The sequence below is a fragment of the Colletotrichum scovillei genome (genome assembly GCF_011075155.1).
Source record: "Colletotrichum scovillei strain TJNH1 chromosome Unknown Contig00008, whole genome shotgun sequence".
NCBI lineage: Eukaryota > Fungi > Ascomycota > Sordariomycetes > Glomerellales > Glomerellaceae > Colletotrichum > Colletotrichum scovillei.
The window spans coordinates 1,796,011-1,810,331 of NW_023336266.1; the positions used below are offsets into that span (position 1 = coordinate 1,796,011).

Below are 14,321 nucleotides of genomic sequence, written 5' to 3' on the forward strand. Positions count from 1 at the left end.
CCTCGAAATCTGCCTTGATGAGACCCGTTCTAGTGGTATGCAGTCAAGGACTAGTGCTTATCCATCTGCACGTTTTCTTGGGGTACGACCTCCCCATCAAAAACAATTGGCTGGCCATGTCCGAACGTCTGCATATTCTGCCTGGATAGCGTCTCACAGCCCTACAACTCGAGAAAGTTTGGCGGCCAGTCGAGTCAACGCTAACAGGCAACAGCCGGCTTGAGGTGACACGGAGATGGCCTGTGGAGGTTTTGGTCTATTTTATCTTTGCCCATCTCGGTACTTTCAGCGAGTTAACTATGTCCTCGTTGACACTCGTCATTTTCAGTGTGTCTACTCCCCAGATACCGAGACGTCAAACCTTCTTTGAACCCATTGCAGCATCATTCGCCGAGTCAGGATGTCTGCCGAGTCTATTATCAACGAGGCGCTGAAGGGCGATGAGGACTTCTCGGTCATCGAACGCTTAGCTGATGCCATTCGCATCGAGGAAGACGTCAAAATCAGCCAGGAGGACCGCAAGGAGATCATTCAGGATCTCTACGAAGGCCCGAAGAAGTGCCAATGTTGCATCAACTGGATGGACGAATGTCCCCACGGCGTTGATCTAACGGAAGTCGATAAAGACGATGAGGATGAAAGCGGCAGCCCCCTGGTCATCCGGCGTCGAGTAAATGCCGGCCGTACTGGCACGATCATTTCCATTCACTCGATCGAGATTCGACATGCGGCCACTCGAAAAGTTTTGATCGACGTCTTCCAGCCTTACGACAACATCGTGCAACGAGTGAAATATCTCACATTCTTGGCACCCTTCCACCAGTTCTTCTGGCGCTGGGAGCGCTTCGAGAAAGCTGTCGCAGAGGAGAAGGACGAAACCGTGAAGAAGATCTTGGCCATTCTGAGGGGATTAGTCAAGCGTGAACTAGCAGGAGCATTTGCAGTCAACAAGGAACTCGTCAGCCACGGAGTCATCACATTCAACTACCTCTGGATCTTGTTCGCGCCTGGGGAGCTGATATACTCGGCTGACGATAGTCACGATCGCTTCTACATCCTTCGGTCATGCTCCTCGAGAGACATTGCGATCGACCTGAGTCTCTCCTACATTGCCTGGGGATTCCCAGCCATGCAGTTCGGTACAGTCCACGAGGACATCCCCATTGACAATTTCCTAGGGACCCGCTCAATCGATAGCCTGCCTGCTTTTCCCGCCAAGTATCTCCGCGACTTCTCAGGAATGCAAACAAAGCTGGTAGAGAGGGGCCGCAAGTACGCGAGCTTGGCTGGTACTCATTACAAGGCATATCATCCAGCAGGGCAGGATCCTAAATCAGAACTTCGTGTGATGATCGATCCCAGTCACAGAAGAATATATCTCTCAGCCTTCGTCGACGATGGACGCAAAGAGAGACTTCAGCCGCTTTTCAGCCAGTACACCGACCTCATTAATCAGTCGCCGGTGGACTCTCCTCCTCCGAATGGCATACATATCCCTCTGGAAGAGTACATTGATGAGTGGGACGAGAGACCGAGAGGTGGTCGTCGACCGATGCGTCCCCCCGCGCCTCGACGGGTGTCCCCGTACTATCCACCTGTCGTGCCCAGACGAAGATCTCCGGTTGTGATCGAGACTGTCCGAAGGCGCCGGAGCATCTCTCCGGAATTCAGTAAGCAAATACTCCACGAACACCAATATCATAGCAGTCTAACACAAGGTCCAGGGCTACGCGATGAAGATATTGAAGAGAATTCTAGGAAACACCTAACAGAGTTTCATTTACAGCTCATGGACCCCGAGGTCGATGGATTTGATCTTAAAGAGAAGATTTGGAGTGAGTATCTGATAGAATACTACACTGCTAGACTTTTAATATTTTCTAACTATTCGGAATAGGGAGCTTTGAAGTAGACCGAATTCACGATATCGAATGGAACACCAAGCCCTTCGAGAGTTTGGTGCTGCCTGAAGGATACAAGGATCTCATACTGGCTTTCGTTGAGAGTCAAGTCAAGGACAAGGTTGCGTTCGATGATGTCATCAACGGAAAGGGTAAGTTGCAGAAGACCACTAGTGTTTGATGTGTTGAAGGTACATCGCTAACAGTCTATAGGTGGTGGGCTCGTAGCCTTGCTTGCCGGGGACCCAGGTGTCGGCAAGACTCTCACCGCCGAGTCTGGTACGATTCCATATACGTTCGGAGATCTCTGAAGATCAAACATGTAGCTGACTCTTGAGTTAGTTGCCGAGAAAATCCAGGTTCCCCTATTCAAGATGGAGCTGGGAGATTACCAAGAGGATGACCGCGACAATGACGCTGTCCCAGTACGCTATGATGACCGGAACCGATCCTTGAGTCCCCGTCCCCGAGATCCTGATCGGTCAATGAGCTTCACGACTGCATTTGAACTTGCTGCTCGCTGGGGAGCCGTTCTACTGATTGACGAGTGTGACATGTACTTGGAGAAGCGTAGTGATGCTTCAACCAAACGAAACAGGATGGTATCTCGTAAGTAGCCCTAACATTACGCCTTTTTACTCATCTGACCGAGACCTCTCTGTACAGGCTTCTTGAAAGAACTTGAGTACTACCCGTCTCTCCTCTTCCTGACGACGAACCGCGAGCGGTCCCTTGACCCTGCCATCTACTCCCGTGTCCATCTCAATATCAACTACCCCGCATTGGACGAACCCTCGCGTCTGAAAATTTGGCAGACGTTCCTGGAGAAGAACAACTCAACCATGTCAGAGAGTCAGTTTGGATCTCTGTCAAGGATCAATGTGAATGGCCGGCGCATTCGAAACATTGTGAAGACAGCTGGTATCATGGCAAAGAAAGACGGAAGAGCGGTGAACTTTGATGACGTGAGAAAGGTCATGAAGATCACAGAGGGGATAGATATCGAGGACTCTTAGCGACATTGGTAGTCGAGAGTGTGGTGGATTGCTGTTTATCTCATCCGTCTTCTCAACGGACTGAGAGTTGTCTCCGCAATGAGGTCAAATGATGTATATGTCCCAGAGTCACGAGCTCAAGTTTGGGTAGTGGATGCTCAGTGAAATACGAAGGAGTATGGAATAAAGTCTCAAGTTTGTGCAGGATGAAACAGATAAAGAGCTATGTACAAGAGAATGAACTGTATTTGGGTTCCGTCAACTTTCTAGTGCCCTTGCATCTGGAAATGGTTGTGTCACGAGCGTTGTTGGCACGATCTTCAGGCGAAGTGCGCATCGATGGTCTTCTTCATATCCTGAGCAATCAACTTGTGTCCAGCAGTCGTTGGTTGAATGAAGTTCATCCAGAAGTACTCATTGGCGTGTCCGTCGATCATGCAATCCGTCCACTGAGCCGTCTCGTCTCCGTCACAAAAGAGATTGAGAGGCTTTGGGAACCCGTATGCCTTGGGGTTCGCCAATATTTGGAGCATGAAGCTGAATACGTCATAATAAATGACCTTGTTGCCGAATTGCCCGAGGCTCTTCTGAATGGCCGAGTTTGCCTGCTGGATAACCTGGCCCCAGGTCTTGATGCAGTCGGCACTGGTACCGCAAAGGTACTTGGGTGTGACTGGAGCAAGATGCTTGGGGTAGATATTGGCGACCATGACGTACGGTGCCCCCTTATCGATGAGGTTCTTGACCTGCGTGGTGATCTTGGCTGCCGCATCAGTTGCAAACTGCGCGTTCTTTGGATCGCCCAACCAAAACGCGTCGGTATGCATACTGAGGTCGTTCTCGCCGAACCAGAGGAACTGCAGAGAGGAGCGAATACCTGGGGCGCCACGATCGGTGTAATTGGCAACTTGACCAATCATGTCCGTCGCCCCAGCCTTGGACTTGGTGTAGATGTTGTCAAAGGTCGCCCCAAAATCGCCTCCGCCGCAGCACCCGCCGAATGCATAGTCTGTCAGCGGAACCTGGAGAAGGTCGGAGAGATAGGACACAGCGACCGGGCCGTTAGTCCATGTTCCGAAGCCGTACACATTGGCTGGATCGCCGGTGATGCCGTGCGCAAAAGAGCCGTTGCCATTATCGCTCAGTTCATCGCCGTAGGCTACGAGGTTGTTGAATGGATAAGTTGTGCGACCCGCCAAAGAGGTGTCCTCAATCACACGCGCTGCGATGAGAGGGAGAATTGAAGTGATGAATCCCGCGCTATAAAACATTTTTGAGGGTGAATGAGTGTGAACTGGAAAGGAAAGTCAACCGAGATCGAAAGAAGATTGCGAGAATGAAGCTCTGAAGAATATGCGTTCGATCGAGCCAAACAAGGTGCAGAAGGCCGAATACATTAAATAGCAGCTGGGAAAGAGCAGGCATGCTCATGAAGGTCAAACAATAGTAGCTGTGTTCCTTGAGGATTTTACGGACTTACAACCTAATTTCATTTCTAGGTCTGTGGCGGCGATGGCGTTGATCAGTGTCGCACTAATTTGGCTGATCGCATTGACTACGGCACTCCTTCAAGGAGTGAGATGCCCATACCATTTCTTCTGCGTATCACTACGTCACAGAGGTGAGGTGATCTAGGCCAGACGAAGGAAGGAAGCGTAATTTCGATGCCTAAAACTTCTCAGTATACCTTCCATACCTTACGAGTACAGCTTTACTCAACAGTTCTACGAGGTTTTTGTAATTGCCAACAACTTTTGAAACGACCCAAACTCCATGCTGGCTACCTAGAAAGGTTGTAAGTTCCGAGAAACAGTCTGCAATTCCCACGATCCTTTGAGCGACTGGGAATGAAGGCCCTGCCTTGCACCTGACAACGATGCACTTACTGCGAGTCACTGGTATACAGCGGGCTTCTACCATTCCAATGAGCCCGAACAGAAAAGGACTTTGGTTGAGTGTCGTTGAAAAGATCCTCCGCGACGTGAACCGCCAATCCACTGTCCCAGCGTGGTTGATCAGCTAAGCAAGTCATATCAGGGCCAAGAAAACAAGCCACACACAAATATTGCAAAGCCAGGTTCCCCTCACCGACATGTTCAGTTCCGCATCTATGTGGGTTGTGGTATGCAAGCAATTGAGCTCATTATCTCCTCTCGACCTTTGATCGCTCTGACAAATTCTTTATGCAATGACCTCCACGGCTGTTCTCCGAGATGTCTCACCCAGCCAACTAGACCAGCTGATCGAACTTGCGTGCCGCATTTGGGTTGACGATCCAGCTTTCTCAATGCTGTTCACCAAGCATCACGACAACAGGATTGAGAACGTTCGTGTGATATGGCGACTCATCCTCAGATATGAGTTGGCAAAGGCTGGCACCGTAATAACCGTCGTTAGGGACGTATCCGAGGCCGGAGAGGGACAGTATGTTGGCCTCGGCATTTGGCAACGTCATGGCACATCCGCGAAAGCAAAGTCGTGGCAGGTCAACAGCCTGCACAAACGTCAGCCTCAACTCAGTTATCGAACCGCAGAGATGTCTAATCCGCTAACTTTTGCTTCTAGGTCTCCTGATGCTGCAAGTTGCTTTGGAATACTGGTATCGGCTCTTGGTTGGGTCTTTGCCAGCCAGTAAGGTCAGGGAGTTGATGGGTCAGCTGAACAAAGCCCAGAACATGTATCCGGCTGAACGATGGCGTCTGTGTTGGCTTGGCGTCTGTCCTGACGCTCGAGGTCGCGGTGTTGGGAGGGAACTGATTCGATGGGGGCTTGACCGCAGCGATGAAGAAGCTGTGCCTACGGTTCTAGAGGCCAGTAACGCTGGGGCAATTTTGTACAAAAAATACGGCTTCAGGGAGATTGGGAGGCAGAGTTTTGACAACGGCAAGCATACACAGCCCATCATGCTCAGGGATGTAGTTGGATCGACTCCGTAGGTGTTGGCAGTGCCTCTATGCTATGTGTTTCTAAGTTAAAATTTAGAACTGTCTCATCTGGAATGCGTTTACGGGGGAAATCGACGCAAACAGTGTAAAGGAATGATGGAACACGAAGGATTAGGTATGTTCTGGTTCTCAAGTGGTGAAGTTGTGAGACGGAGATGCTTAAAATCGTGAAGTTGGTCAAACTTAGTTACATTTCGAGCCAAAAATCAACAACTCCACAGGAACTCGACATCGACATCAGTCCAAATCGTGGATACCGGCCGGCTGGCGCAATGGTAGCGCATCAGACTTCTATCTTCTCATCTATGAGATATAGTCATCTGGGGGTTGTGGGTTCGAGCCCCACGTTGGTCATTCTTTTGCGCTTGGAAGCGAGTGGTCGGGTTTTTTTGTTGCTTGTCATGTAAACATCGAGATCTTCAAACAGAATTTTCTCATTTAGTGGGTTCCGGCGGCTCCGGGCGGGGTCAATCCGTAAAGTGAACCGGGGCGGAGCCGTCCCTACAGGCTGTGGCTCAACATTAGTATCCCATCCGTTCCCGGCCAACGTAGTCGCCCAGGTCTTCAAGTCTGCCATTGCGGCTTGCGTTTCTCAATAAAGGATGATATTCCTTCTTGGGCATCAGCACTCCCCGCATGAAGTGCCATGACTCGTCCGGCCCAACTCGCTGCATCCTCATGACCATCACCTCCTCTTCCGTCAATATCGTCACCTTTGATGCCGAGCTGTGTCCAAAAGGCCCATTTACCGAGGGCCATCGGCTGACCCGCTGACCCCGCAAGTCTCTCCACCACCTCCGCAACGCGCCCTTCGAAGGCGGCAGCCGCCGTGTCCGTGGACTCTGCGTGCTCGGGCGTCGGTACCACATCGACAGCACCTCGCATCTCGTCAGCGGCGACCGCTTCGGCTGTGAGAAGGAGTCGGTAAGCTTGGCCCGGCGGTAGGCGCCGGGATACGGCCGTCACGGGGCTCGTGCACGGTAGTCCTATGCTTGCGCCGGGCAGCTGGAACTTGGTGGTGGACAGGGCGATTGGGTAATCGGTCGACAACGCGAGCTGGAGTCCGGCGGCCGTCGCGAGGCCATGAATGGGACAGATGATGGGTGCCGGACTCTGGCGAATGAGAGACATGACTTCGGCGCAGAGAGCAAACGTACGCTTCACCTCGAGACGCGAGAGCGAGGCCAGTTGTTTGAGATCATGGCCTGACGAAAAGACTGGCCCTGGACTGCTTCGGAGGACGAGGACGTTCGGGAGCCCGGCTCGCTCTCGGTTCCAGTCTGCGGCATCGACTAGCCAGCTGTATCCTGACGCGCTTCTGTCGCCCGAGTCAGACGGGGAGCCTGCCTTCTCGAGCTCTCGCAAGATTTGGGGTCTAAAGGGAGGGAGCGTCAGAACTCTGCCGGATGAGGGTGACGTGAGGTGCGCGAGTAGCTGCGTGCGGAGATCTTCTAGTACCTCCAGACTCAGGGCATTGCGCCTTGCTGGGTTTCGAAGATGGATGTATGCGACTTTCGCTGGAAGCTTTGGGAGCTGCATCGGAAATTCTAACCTCTTATATCAGTACCGGGCGGTAGGTTAATAGGAGAGTTGATAGATGCAAGGCAATTGCCGATGTGACAATTAGCATTCCTCTCATACAGGGTCTAGCCAATCCAGAGGGATGGAATACGGGCGAGTAAAAATTCGTTTACCCCGCCAAAGTTCAGACTCTTGCTCCCTCCACAGGCGAGTGGCATTCCACTCCCTGTCTCACCCGCCTCAAGAACAGCACATGTTTTTACGAGCAGTTTTTCTAGTTGCCCCCTCCTCCGCTGCAACTGAGATCAACTCAATTGTAAGCTTATGTTCTGCTACCATAGATCGACCTTCGGCCCTTTTACGGCCAGAAATGCCTACAGAAATGCCCGGTTGAACTGGTTGCTTGGCAAGATCGCCTGTGCTCCGGCAGGGCCGAGTCTTGACTTTTCTGCCTCCCAGTTCACGTGTTAATGGCCCGAATATCTGGTGCAGAGGACAAATGCCAAACAACAATACAACTCATCAATCATACTTAGTCTACTTTGACTTCTTGTGACTTTCGGCGTATCTCCAATGTCAACTTCTCCGGAACCATGTGCCGTATCATGTGGTGTACTACAGTTCCATCTCTCCTCGGGTCTGGAAATTCATGTCGAAGATCCAGTTCGGGTGATTCAAAAGGGTCTTTGTAAAACACCCCACCAAGCTTCTGAATGACCTTGCACCGCTCTTCCATATTTCTCGCGTTCTTTATCCGACCAACTCCCATACTGCGACCGTCTTCCTCAAAGACCCGGAGAACCCAAGCGCCGCCCGTGGATGGGTACCCGGCAATGACATGATCGCTTTGTCGAGACGTTATTGGGTAGTCGCCAAGGTTGGAATAATCTTCTAGTTCGCGGGGGTATTCGCTGTCAAACCACACCGCACCGAGCATGCGCATCCTCAAACAGTGCGCATCTTCCTCCGCCTGGTCTTCAGATCTTAATGTGGGTTCGAAACGGTCGAGCTGAAGGAATTCGAGGTCTACGCCAACGCAGTCGTCTAGGAAGAAAATCCCACCATGGCTTGGCCATCCACGCACCGCTGTGCCGGATCTTATGCCAAACGAGGTTCTGTACTTTTGTTCCGGGGTTATCGTGTCCTTGTAGCCGCGGCAATAGGAACAGCGAGAACAATCACCGCCATCGTCATCGTCGTAGCCGTCTAAAGATGGTATGATCGTCATGATTCGATAGTACTCGACAGCCCAGGCTACTAGTCTGACAGTAACATAGAAGTAAGATGCAATTGATATGGGGTACAATAATTGCGACGGCCTGAGCAATATTTGTAGAGGGGCAGTGAAAATATTCAAGGTCATTTTTCGCGAATGGCACTCCAAAGGCCGCAAGTTATCTCGGGAAATTGAAACTTTAATCAGCGAGGCCGAGTCGGTCACTTCTGTTTTCTAGTAAACCGCTGACTGATGCCTATTTCGCCGAGAAATGCAGTCAACTCCCGCCCTGTTAGCTGCCTGGATAGGAGATTACTTGCTTATGCCTGCAGCCTGGCCCAGAAGCATGGCATGGTCTGTTGGTTGCTGCCTTAGTCATTCAAACTCCCCGACAACAATGACAGGAAGTGTGTCGCAGTATTAGATGGCTTGATAAAAATAGAGCTTGGTCTTTCTATTGCACAGAGCTTTCTATTGATGTTACCACAGTGTCCCTCAAACTTTATACACGTGTTGCACAAATGCGGTAGGCAAAGCCCTTGGAATTTGAGATGCTACTCACGTCTTCACTGGACAAGTGCTTCACCATTGTATTGCCAACACTCTAAGAGCCTACTTGGCCAGTGGCAGCTACTTAATCGGCGGCGGGGAAAGATCTCACCCGGTCAAGGTCACACCATCGGGGGATATCTGCTTGACAAGCCGCCATGTGTCTCAACCACAGAACTTAATTTCTCAAAACAGGCAAATTGATAGGCCAAACTCAAATAACGCAGATTAACGAACCTCCCACTGCGTTCACCACATACTGCCTCACCGCATGATACAGCGTGTGTCATTCACCCTATGCCTGTAGATCTAGTGTACACCCAATATCCTAATAACGAGCTCTGGGACCTCATCGACTTCTTTGTAGAATCTCCCGCCGCAATTTCCGATCATCTGGCATCGTTCCTCCATCTGCCTTGCATTGTGAATTCTCGCAGCTCCAGCGTCAGCAGCCTCTGCCCTGGTGGTCTTCAACAGCCAGAGACCACCCGCTGCTGGATAGCCAGCAATGACAACCGCATCTTCCCACGTGGAATTCCCAAAGGACTGGTTGACCAGATAATGCGTCAGGCTCTTCCACCAGTTAGGCCCAAGCTTCATCATCCTTGCGCAGTGCGCATCCTCCTCTTCCGGATCCCCTGACCTGAACGTGTGTTCGAAGCGGCTCAAACCCAAGAAGTCGAGTTCCACGCCGTCGCACTTCAGCGTATAACATCCACCGGTGCTCGGGTATCCATAGACTGTGGTCCAGTGACCCACGCCGAAAGCTGTACGGCGATTGAGGAGTAGGCGTCCTGCGTCATTAAATGCGGCGACGAGGCGTTCTTCGCGTCTTAGTGCTTTACGAAATTGATGCTCTGCTCGTCTTTCCTCGCATCGACAAGGTCTTTGGCCATGTCCGGCTTACAATGCTGACGACAGTGCTTCGGACGGCATGGTCACTGCCGGCCGGCAAGGCGGTTCGGCTCGGGAAGACATATGCGCTGAGAGCAAAACCATGGCAGTGTAGAATACAATGGCAGCGGTGGCGTAGAGGGTGTGAGACATTGTTTTGGGGATAACTCGGTCGCTCGTCGGGCAGAATACACGGCCTCGCCTCTAGGTATCAAGACCGAGGTGTTCTTGGCGGCGGGGAAGCCTGAGGGCATTGACAGTGTGCTACTTGCACTCAGCCCAGGGTTGCCGGCGGCATGCTGAAAGTAAGTTTTATATAAGTCAAACCCCCCACTTCCTGGCACCCCCCTGTTTCTGGCACCCACAAAAACGATGGGATCACAACCCAACCTCCTCATTACTATTAACTATTGATCCTCAACCACACCCACTACAATACAACTGCCAGCCTCACTAGGGCATTCAGAGTCGCTGGATTCAGCCGTAATAACCTCCTTTTCACCCGCTTCGATTTGAGCCCGATGGATATCCCTGATGTTCGCAAACTTCGTGTTGGGATCGATCTGAACAGTCTTCCTCTTCCTAACTGCAGCGTTGGTAACTTGAGCCCTCAGGTGAGCCAGCTGCTGCTGGGCAGCTGCCAGTTGCCAGGCCTGCTCTGTGAAGCCTTTTTTCACCTTCCTGAACAGCAGCCGTTGAGTGCTGGTATCATTGTCGAGTTGGGTGTATAAGTGCAGTTGACCGCTGAGCTCTGCCAGCTTCCTGGGTGTCGACCAGACCACTGCAGAGGAAGCAGAATCCCATGGCTCAACAGGGGTAGTTTGTTGACCATTATGGCATCGCTTTTGCCCCGACTGGTTGGTTTGGGTGTGGTGGGCAGAAGGCTCAGGTAATACCATAGGGTTCATCAGGGCTTAACCATCGCTACAGGGTGTAGACCAGTCCACTTCCAACCACTTCTGATGTTCGAGACTGATAGACCAGCAAGTCGAGCCTTCTGGTAACAGTCCAGGAAGTTCCTTTTACCTATAATGGTAGAGTCGTTCCATTGAGACAAGTAACCGAGCTCCTTCCGATAGGCTGACTTAACAGGGCTGAAGACAGACTGGTCAAGTGGCTGGAGGACATGAGAGGAGTGGTGGTAAGAACAGTAAATGGATATTGTTAATATAGCAATTCCACATGAAGTCTGTCGTCGTATGACTCCCATGCCCATCCACAATCAACAGTCGAGCCTCGCCCTCAGCCTCGGGCATAGTCTGTGGGATAAACACCTTCTCTAACCATTCAATGGCAGTTAAGTCTGTAGTCCAGCCATTATCTGTTGCTGTAAACTCCCACCCATCGTATGGAACCAGATGTAATGGAAACCACTGTTGTTGGACCGTCTTCCCTTGAAAATGATAAGAGGACGAAGTGCCCTACCCAAGGCTGAGATACACTCAATGATAGAGACCCATGCCCTCGACCCAGGTTGTTTCTTGCGAACAGACGTCGTCTCAGCCATGCCCAGCACTAACCCATTAGCTCCTGACCCTCGAGGATGCCAGTCTCATCCATATTATATCTGTTGGCTGGTTTGATGTCCTTGATCTCAGGGATAGCAAGGAACTTAAACCAGTTCCTAATGACCTCAGTAGATGCCCCATTAACGCGTCTAGAATCGATGGAACGACTTCTCTGAACCTTAATGATAGGGTTCCTTCTCACGAAGGCATAGATCCAGCCTTTTCTAATGGTTTGGTATCCCCAGCAGCAGCCAGAACTCGCTCTGCGAATTCCTTCACCTGTTGGTGCGTTGGTGCGAGGCCCAGCGAAGCCTGAATGCGAACCCATTGTGCCAGCTTACTCTCCTGGTCAGGAGACAGCCTCTGCCAGTCAGCAAAAGCCACTTTCCTAGTCTGACCACCTTGGAGACGTAGTTGGAGGGTTGATCGTGGTATCCCATACTCCAATGAGGCTCTCTTTTGACTCTTGCCGTTTGAGATGTCCTCGAGCCTGACAAGCTGATCTTCGGTATATTGAGGCATTAGATATAGAAGAAGGTATGTGCAAAAATGAGCCCATTTGGACTCAATTGAAAATGTTGTGATAAAAGGAGGTTGGGGGTGGGCATTGCGTTGTGGTGGATTTTCGCGTTTTTGTGGGTGCCAGAAACAGGGGGGTGCCGGGAAGTGGGGGGTTTGACTTAGTGCATCAGATATACGGCATGAAAGTGCGAACCCAGCAAACTAGTCTTGACGATGATGCCGCGTTCTATATCGCTGCCTTCAAAGCGTCGGAGACTCCCGAGTCAATAGAATCATGGCGGCCTAATTGACGACGTTGGACTCGTCCTCTCATGCTTGGCAGTTCAGGCACCCAAACTAACTGACCATCCGCTTGAACACTCCATCAAAACGATAGGAATTATTCGATGTCGTCCATGGAACAACACGTAAGCTGTTGCTGCCTAGATGCCAATTCTGAGACCGACATGAGCTATTGCAGCCTACCTAGTAACAAGAGGAGTATCGCTTTTGTGCAATGGTTAATGCAGACTATTGTGGAACATAGGCAGAGGTATATGTTTTATTTGATGATATGTGCTTCGGAAGTCAACTTTCTTGAACCCTGGTTGACGCAACAACTTGAACCCGTGTATATGATGAAAGCTTAACTACAGCAGTGAACGGCGAACAAATACTTCATGCAATGCTTTTCCAACCAGTGCCACCCAGATTCGAGGAAACAATACGCTTATCCATGAGGGGGAATCATATGTTCGATACAAGGCCGTTTTCATAAAGAGGTCCGGTGGCTACATGTAGGTGCGTTCTCCTCAGGAACGTTGCCCAGCCATTCCATGACCAGAACAAGAATACAACTATGGCTCGTGGTCGTCGTACGACTTTCGTCGTTGATCAAATATTTCAGTGAAGGTCACAACTTCTTTTTCGCACATCTCCATTGATGGTGGCGGCGGGGCTGGGGTAGGAGCAACTTCGACATTGGATATTGGAGCAGCTTTGCCGCTAGAGTTGATCCAATGAATGACAAACGCGGTGAAGAGAACTACCCAACTTTTAGAGTCTGATCGAAGTTGCAGAACGGCTCTGACGAGGAGGAAAGACAAAGCGGGAAGGTACGAGGTAAACTTACTGTCCGTATTGCAACATGTGAGACAAAGCCAGACTATCTCGCCTTCCAGAGCGACCAACACTGATAGGTTGCTAGAAGAGATCGATGTTAGCCCAATCAAGAAGCTCATGCTGTCACATCAGATATCTCTGCTTACGCAATACTAATGGCCAATGTGCCGATAACACCGGCAAACGTTCGCAATGCGAGTCTCCGTAGCCTTACGTTGGGCGGAACTCGAGAGAAATGAAGGGTATTCTCATGCATCGTCCATGGCTTCATCATCGATATTTGGATCGAGTGTAGTCCTAATGACCCGGTGTCAGAGCTCGTTCAGGCTCGGAGGAACTTAGGAGCCACATGACTTACTCAGTAGTGGAAACAAGAACAGCGACGTCAGATACACGTTGACAACAGCGTCAAAGAAAATGACGGGCAACAGGATGGTGCGTTCCAGTCCGATACTGCACACATCGTTCTCCTTGTCGTACCGAGACCCTCGACTAGCAGAGCAACAGGTGTCAGTGTATGTTTCGGGGAGCATGAGAACACTTACGAGACAAAGTTGAACGTTGCTATAATGCCGTACACAGCTAATGGTAATCCGTTAGGGATGTTGGCGACTGGGCTCGGAACATGGACATACCTAGCATGACAAACGCATTGAATACATACAATTTGGACTTGAGACGAGACTTGGTAGTGCCTCGGATAACATGCTGGTCAAGGCGTTAGCCGTGATTGAGATCGGGGGGTTATTTGGGGTAGAGTTTTACCGCTTTATCAACCATGAAAAGGTAGACGAGCTGATTGGAGAGTCAGATTGGCCAAGATTCAACGATTGGGGTTGAAGCCTGGACGGCCAGTAAACTTACGGCCTGTGACGAATTTAGCAATGATACCAACGACGGACTTGATTTACAACTTACTTTGATTACGACATAGGCAGTCAGGCACAGTATGCCCGCAGCTGAACATGGTACGAAATCCATGCGAAGCTCAGCCAGAAATAAGAGCTGGAATACCCATGATCCAAAGACGAAGAGGCATGAGAAGAGGTAGATGAATAACACAACTGTGGCAGGTCCTGTCAGCCCAAAATGTTCCAGGCTCTTCGATATGCCAACCCTTACGCCATCTTGTCCAAGGCAACGGACGCCAATCTTTGATCGCAGACCAC

The 14,321-nt window shown here is 50.8% G+C and overlaps 5 protein-coding genes across 5 annotated transcripts; 1 reads left to right on the plus strand and 4 right to left on the minus strand.

Annotated features, from left to right (window-relative positions):
• Nucleotides 1–400: 400 nt before the first annotated feature.
• HER10_EVM0005310 (uncharacterized protein) lies at nt 401–2,917 on the plus strand (the record flags this gene model as incomplete). Its single annotated transcript, XM_035474932.1, has 6 exons — nt 401–1,718; nt 1,749–1,835; nt 1,898–2,053; nt 2,115–2,180; nt 2,244–2,510; nt 2,568–2,917. The coding sequence occupies 6 exons, from the start codon at nt 401–403 to the stop codon at nt 2,915–2,917; spliced, it is 2,244 nt and encodes a 747-aa protein (XP_035330660.1).
• Nucleotides 2,918–3,216: 299 nt separating this feature from the next.
• On the minus strand, nt 3,217–4,167 carry HER10_EVM0011843 (GDSL-like Lipase/Acylhydrolase; the record flags this gene model as incomplete). The annotated part of the gene is made up of 1 exon (XM_035481260.1): nt 3,217–4,167. One exon carries the CDS (start codon nt 4,165–4,167, stop codon nt 3,217–3,219), a length of 951 nt encoding a protein of 316 aa, XP_035331025.1.
• A 2,115-nt stretch (nt 4,168–6,282) lies between these two features.
• On the minus strand, nt 6,283–7,434 carry HER10_EVM0005548 (enoyl-CoA hydratase/isomerase). The gene has a single exon (XM_035475161.1). It carries the CDS (start codon nt 7,378–7,380, stop codon nt 6,406–6,408), a length of 975 nt encoding a protein of 324 aa, XP_035330672.1. The 5' UTR covers nt 7,381–7,434; the 3' UTR covers nt 6,283–6,405.
• Nucleotides 7,435–7,894: 460 nt separating this feature from the next.
• HER10_EVM0011725 (uncharacterized protein) lies at nt 7,895–8,590 on the minus strand (the record flags this gene model as incomplete). Its single annotated transcript, XM_035481148.1, has 1 exon — nt 7,895–8,590. One exon carries the CDS (start codon nt 8,588–8,590, stop codon nt 7,895–7,897), a length of 696 nt encoding a protein of 231 aa, XP_035331015.1.
• A 4,297-nt stretch (nt 8,591–12,887) lies between these two features.
• HER10_EVM0000811 (uncharacterized protein) lies at nt 12,888–13,794 on the minus strand (the record flags this gene model as incomplete). The annotated part of the gene is made up of 6 exons (XM_035470579.1): nt 12,888–13,075; nt 13,163–13,233; nt 13,299–13,449; nt 13,511–13,644; nt 13,698–13,734; nt 13,788–13,794. 6 exons carry the CDS (start codon nt 13,792–13,794, stop codon nt 12,888–12,890), a joined length of 588 nt encoding a protein of 195 aa, XP_035330378.1.
• Nucleotides 13,795–14,321: the final 527 nt, after the last annotated feature.

Bases quoted from the DNA above. Each gene is read 5' to 3' on its own strand.
- HER10_EVM0005548 (XM_035475161.1), bottom strand. From the start codon at position 7,380: ATGCAGCTCCCAAAGCTTCCAGCGAAAGTCGCATACATCCATCTTCGA.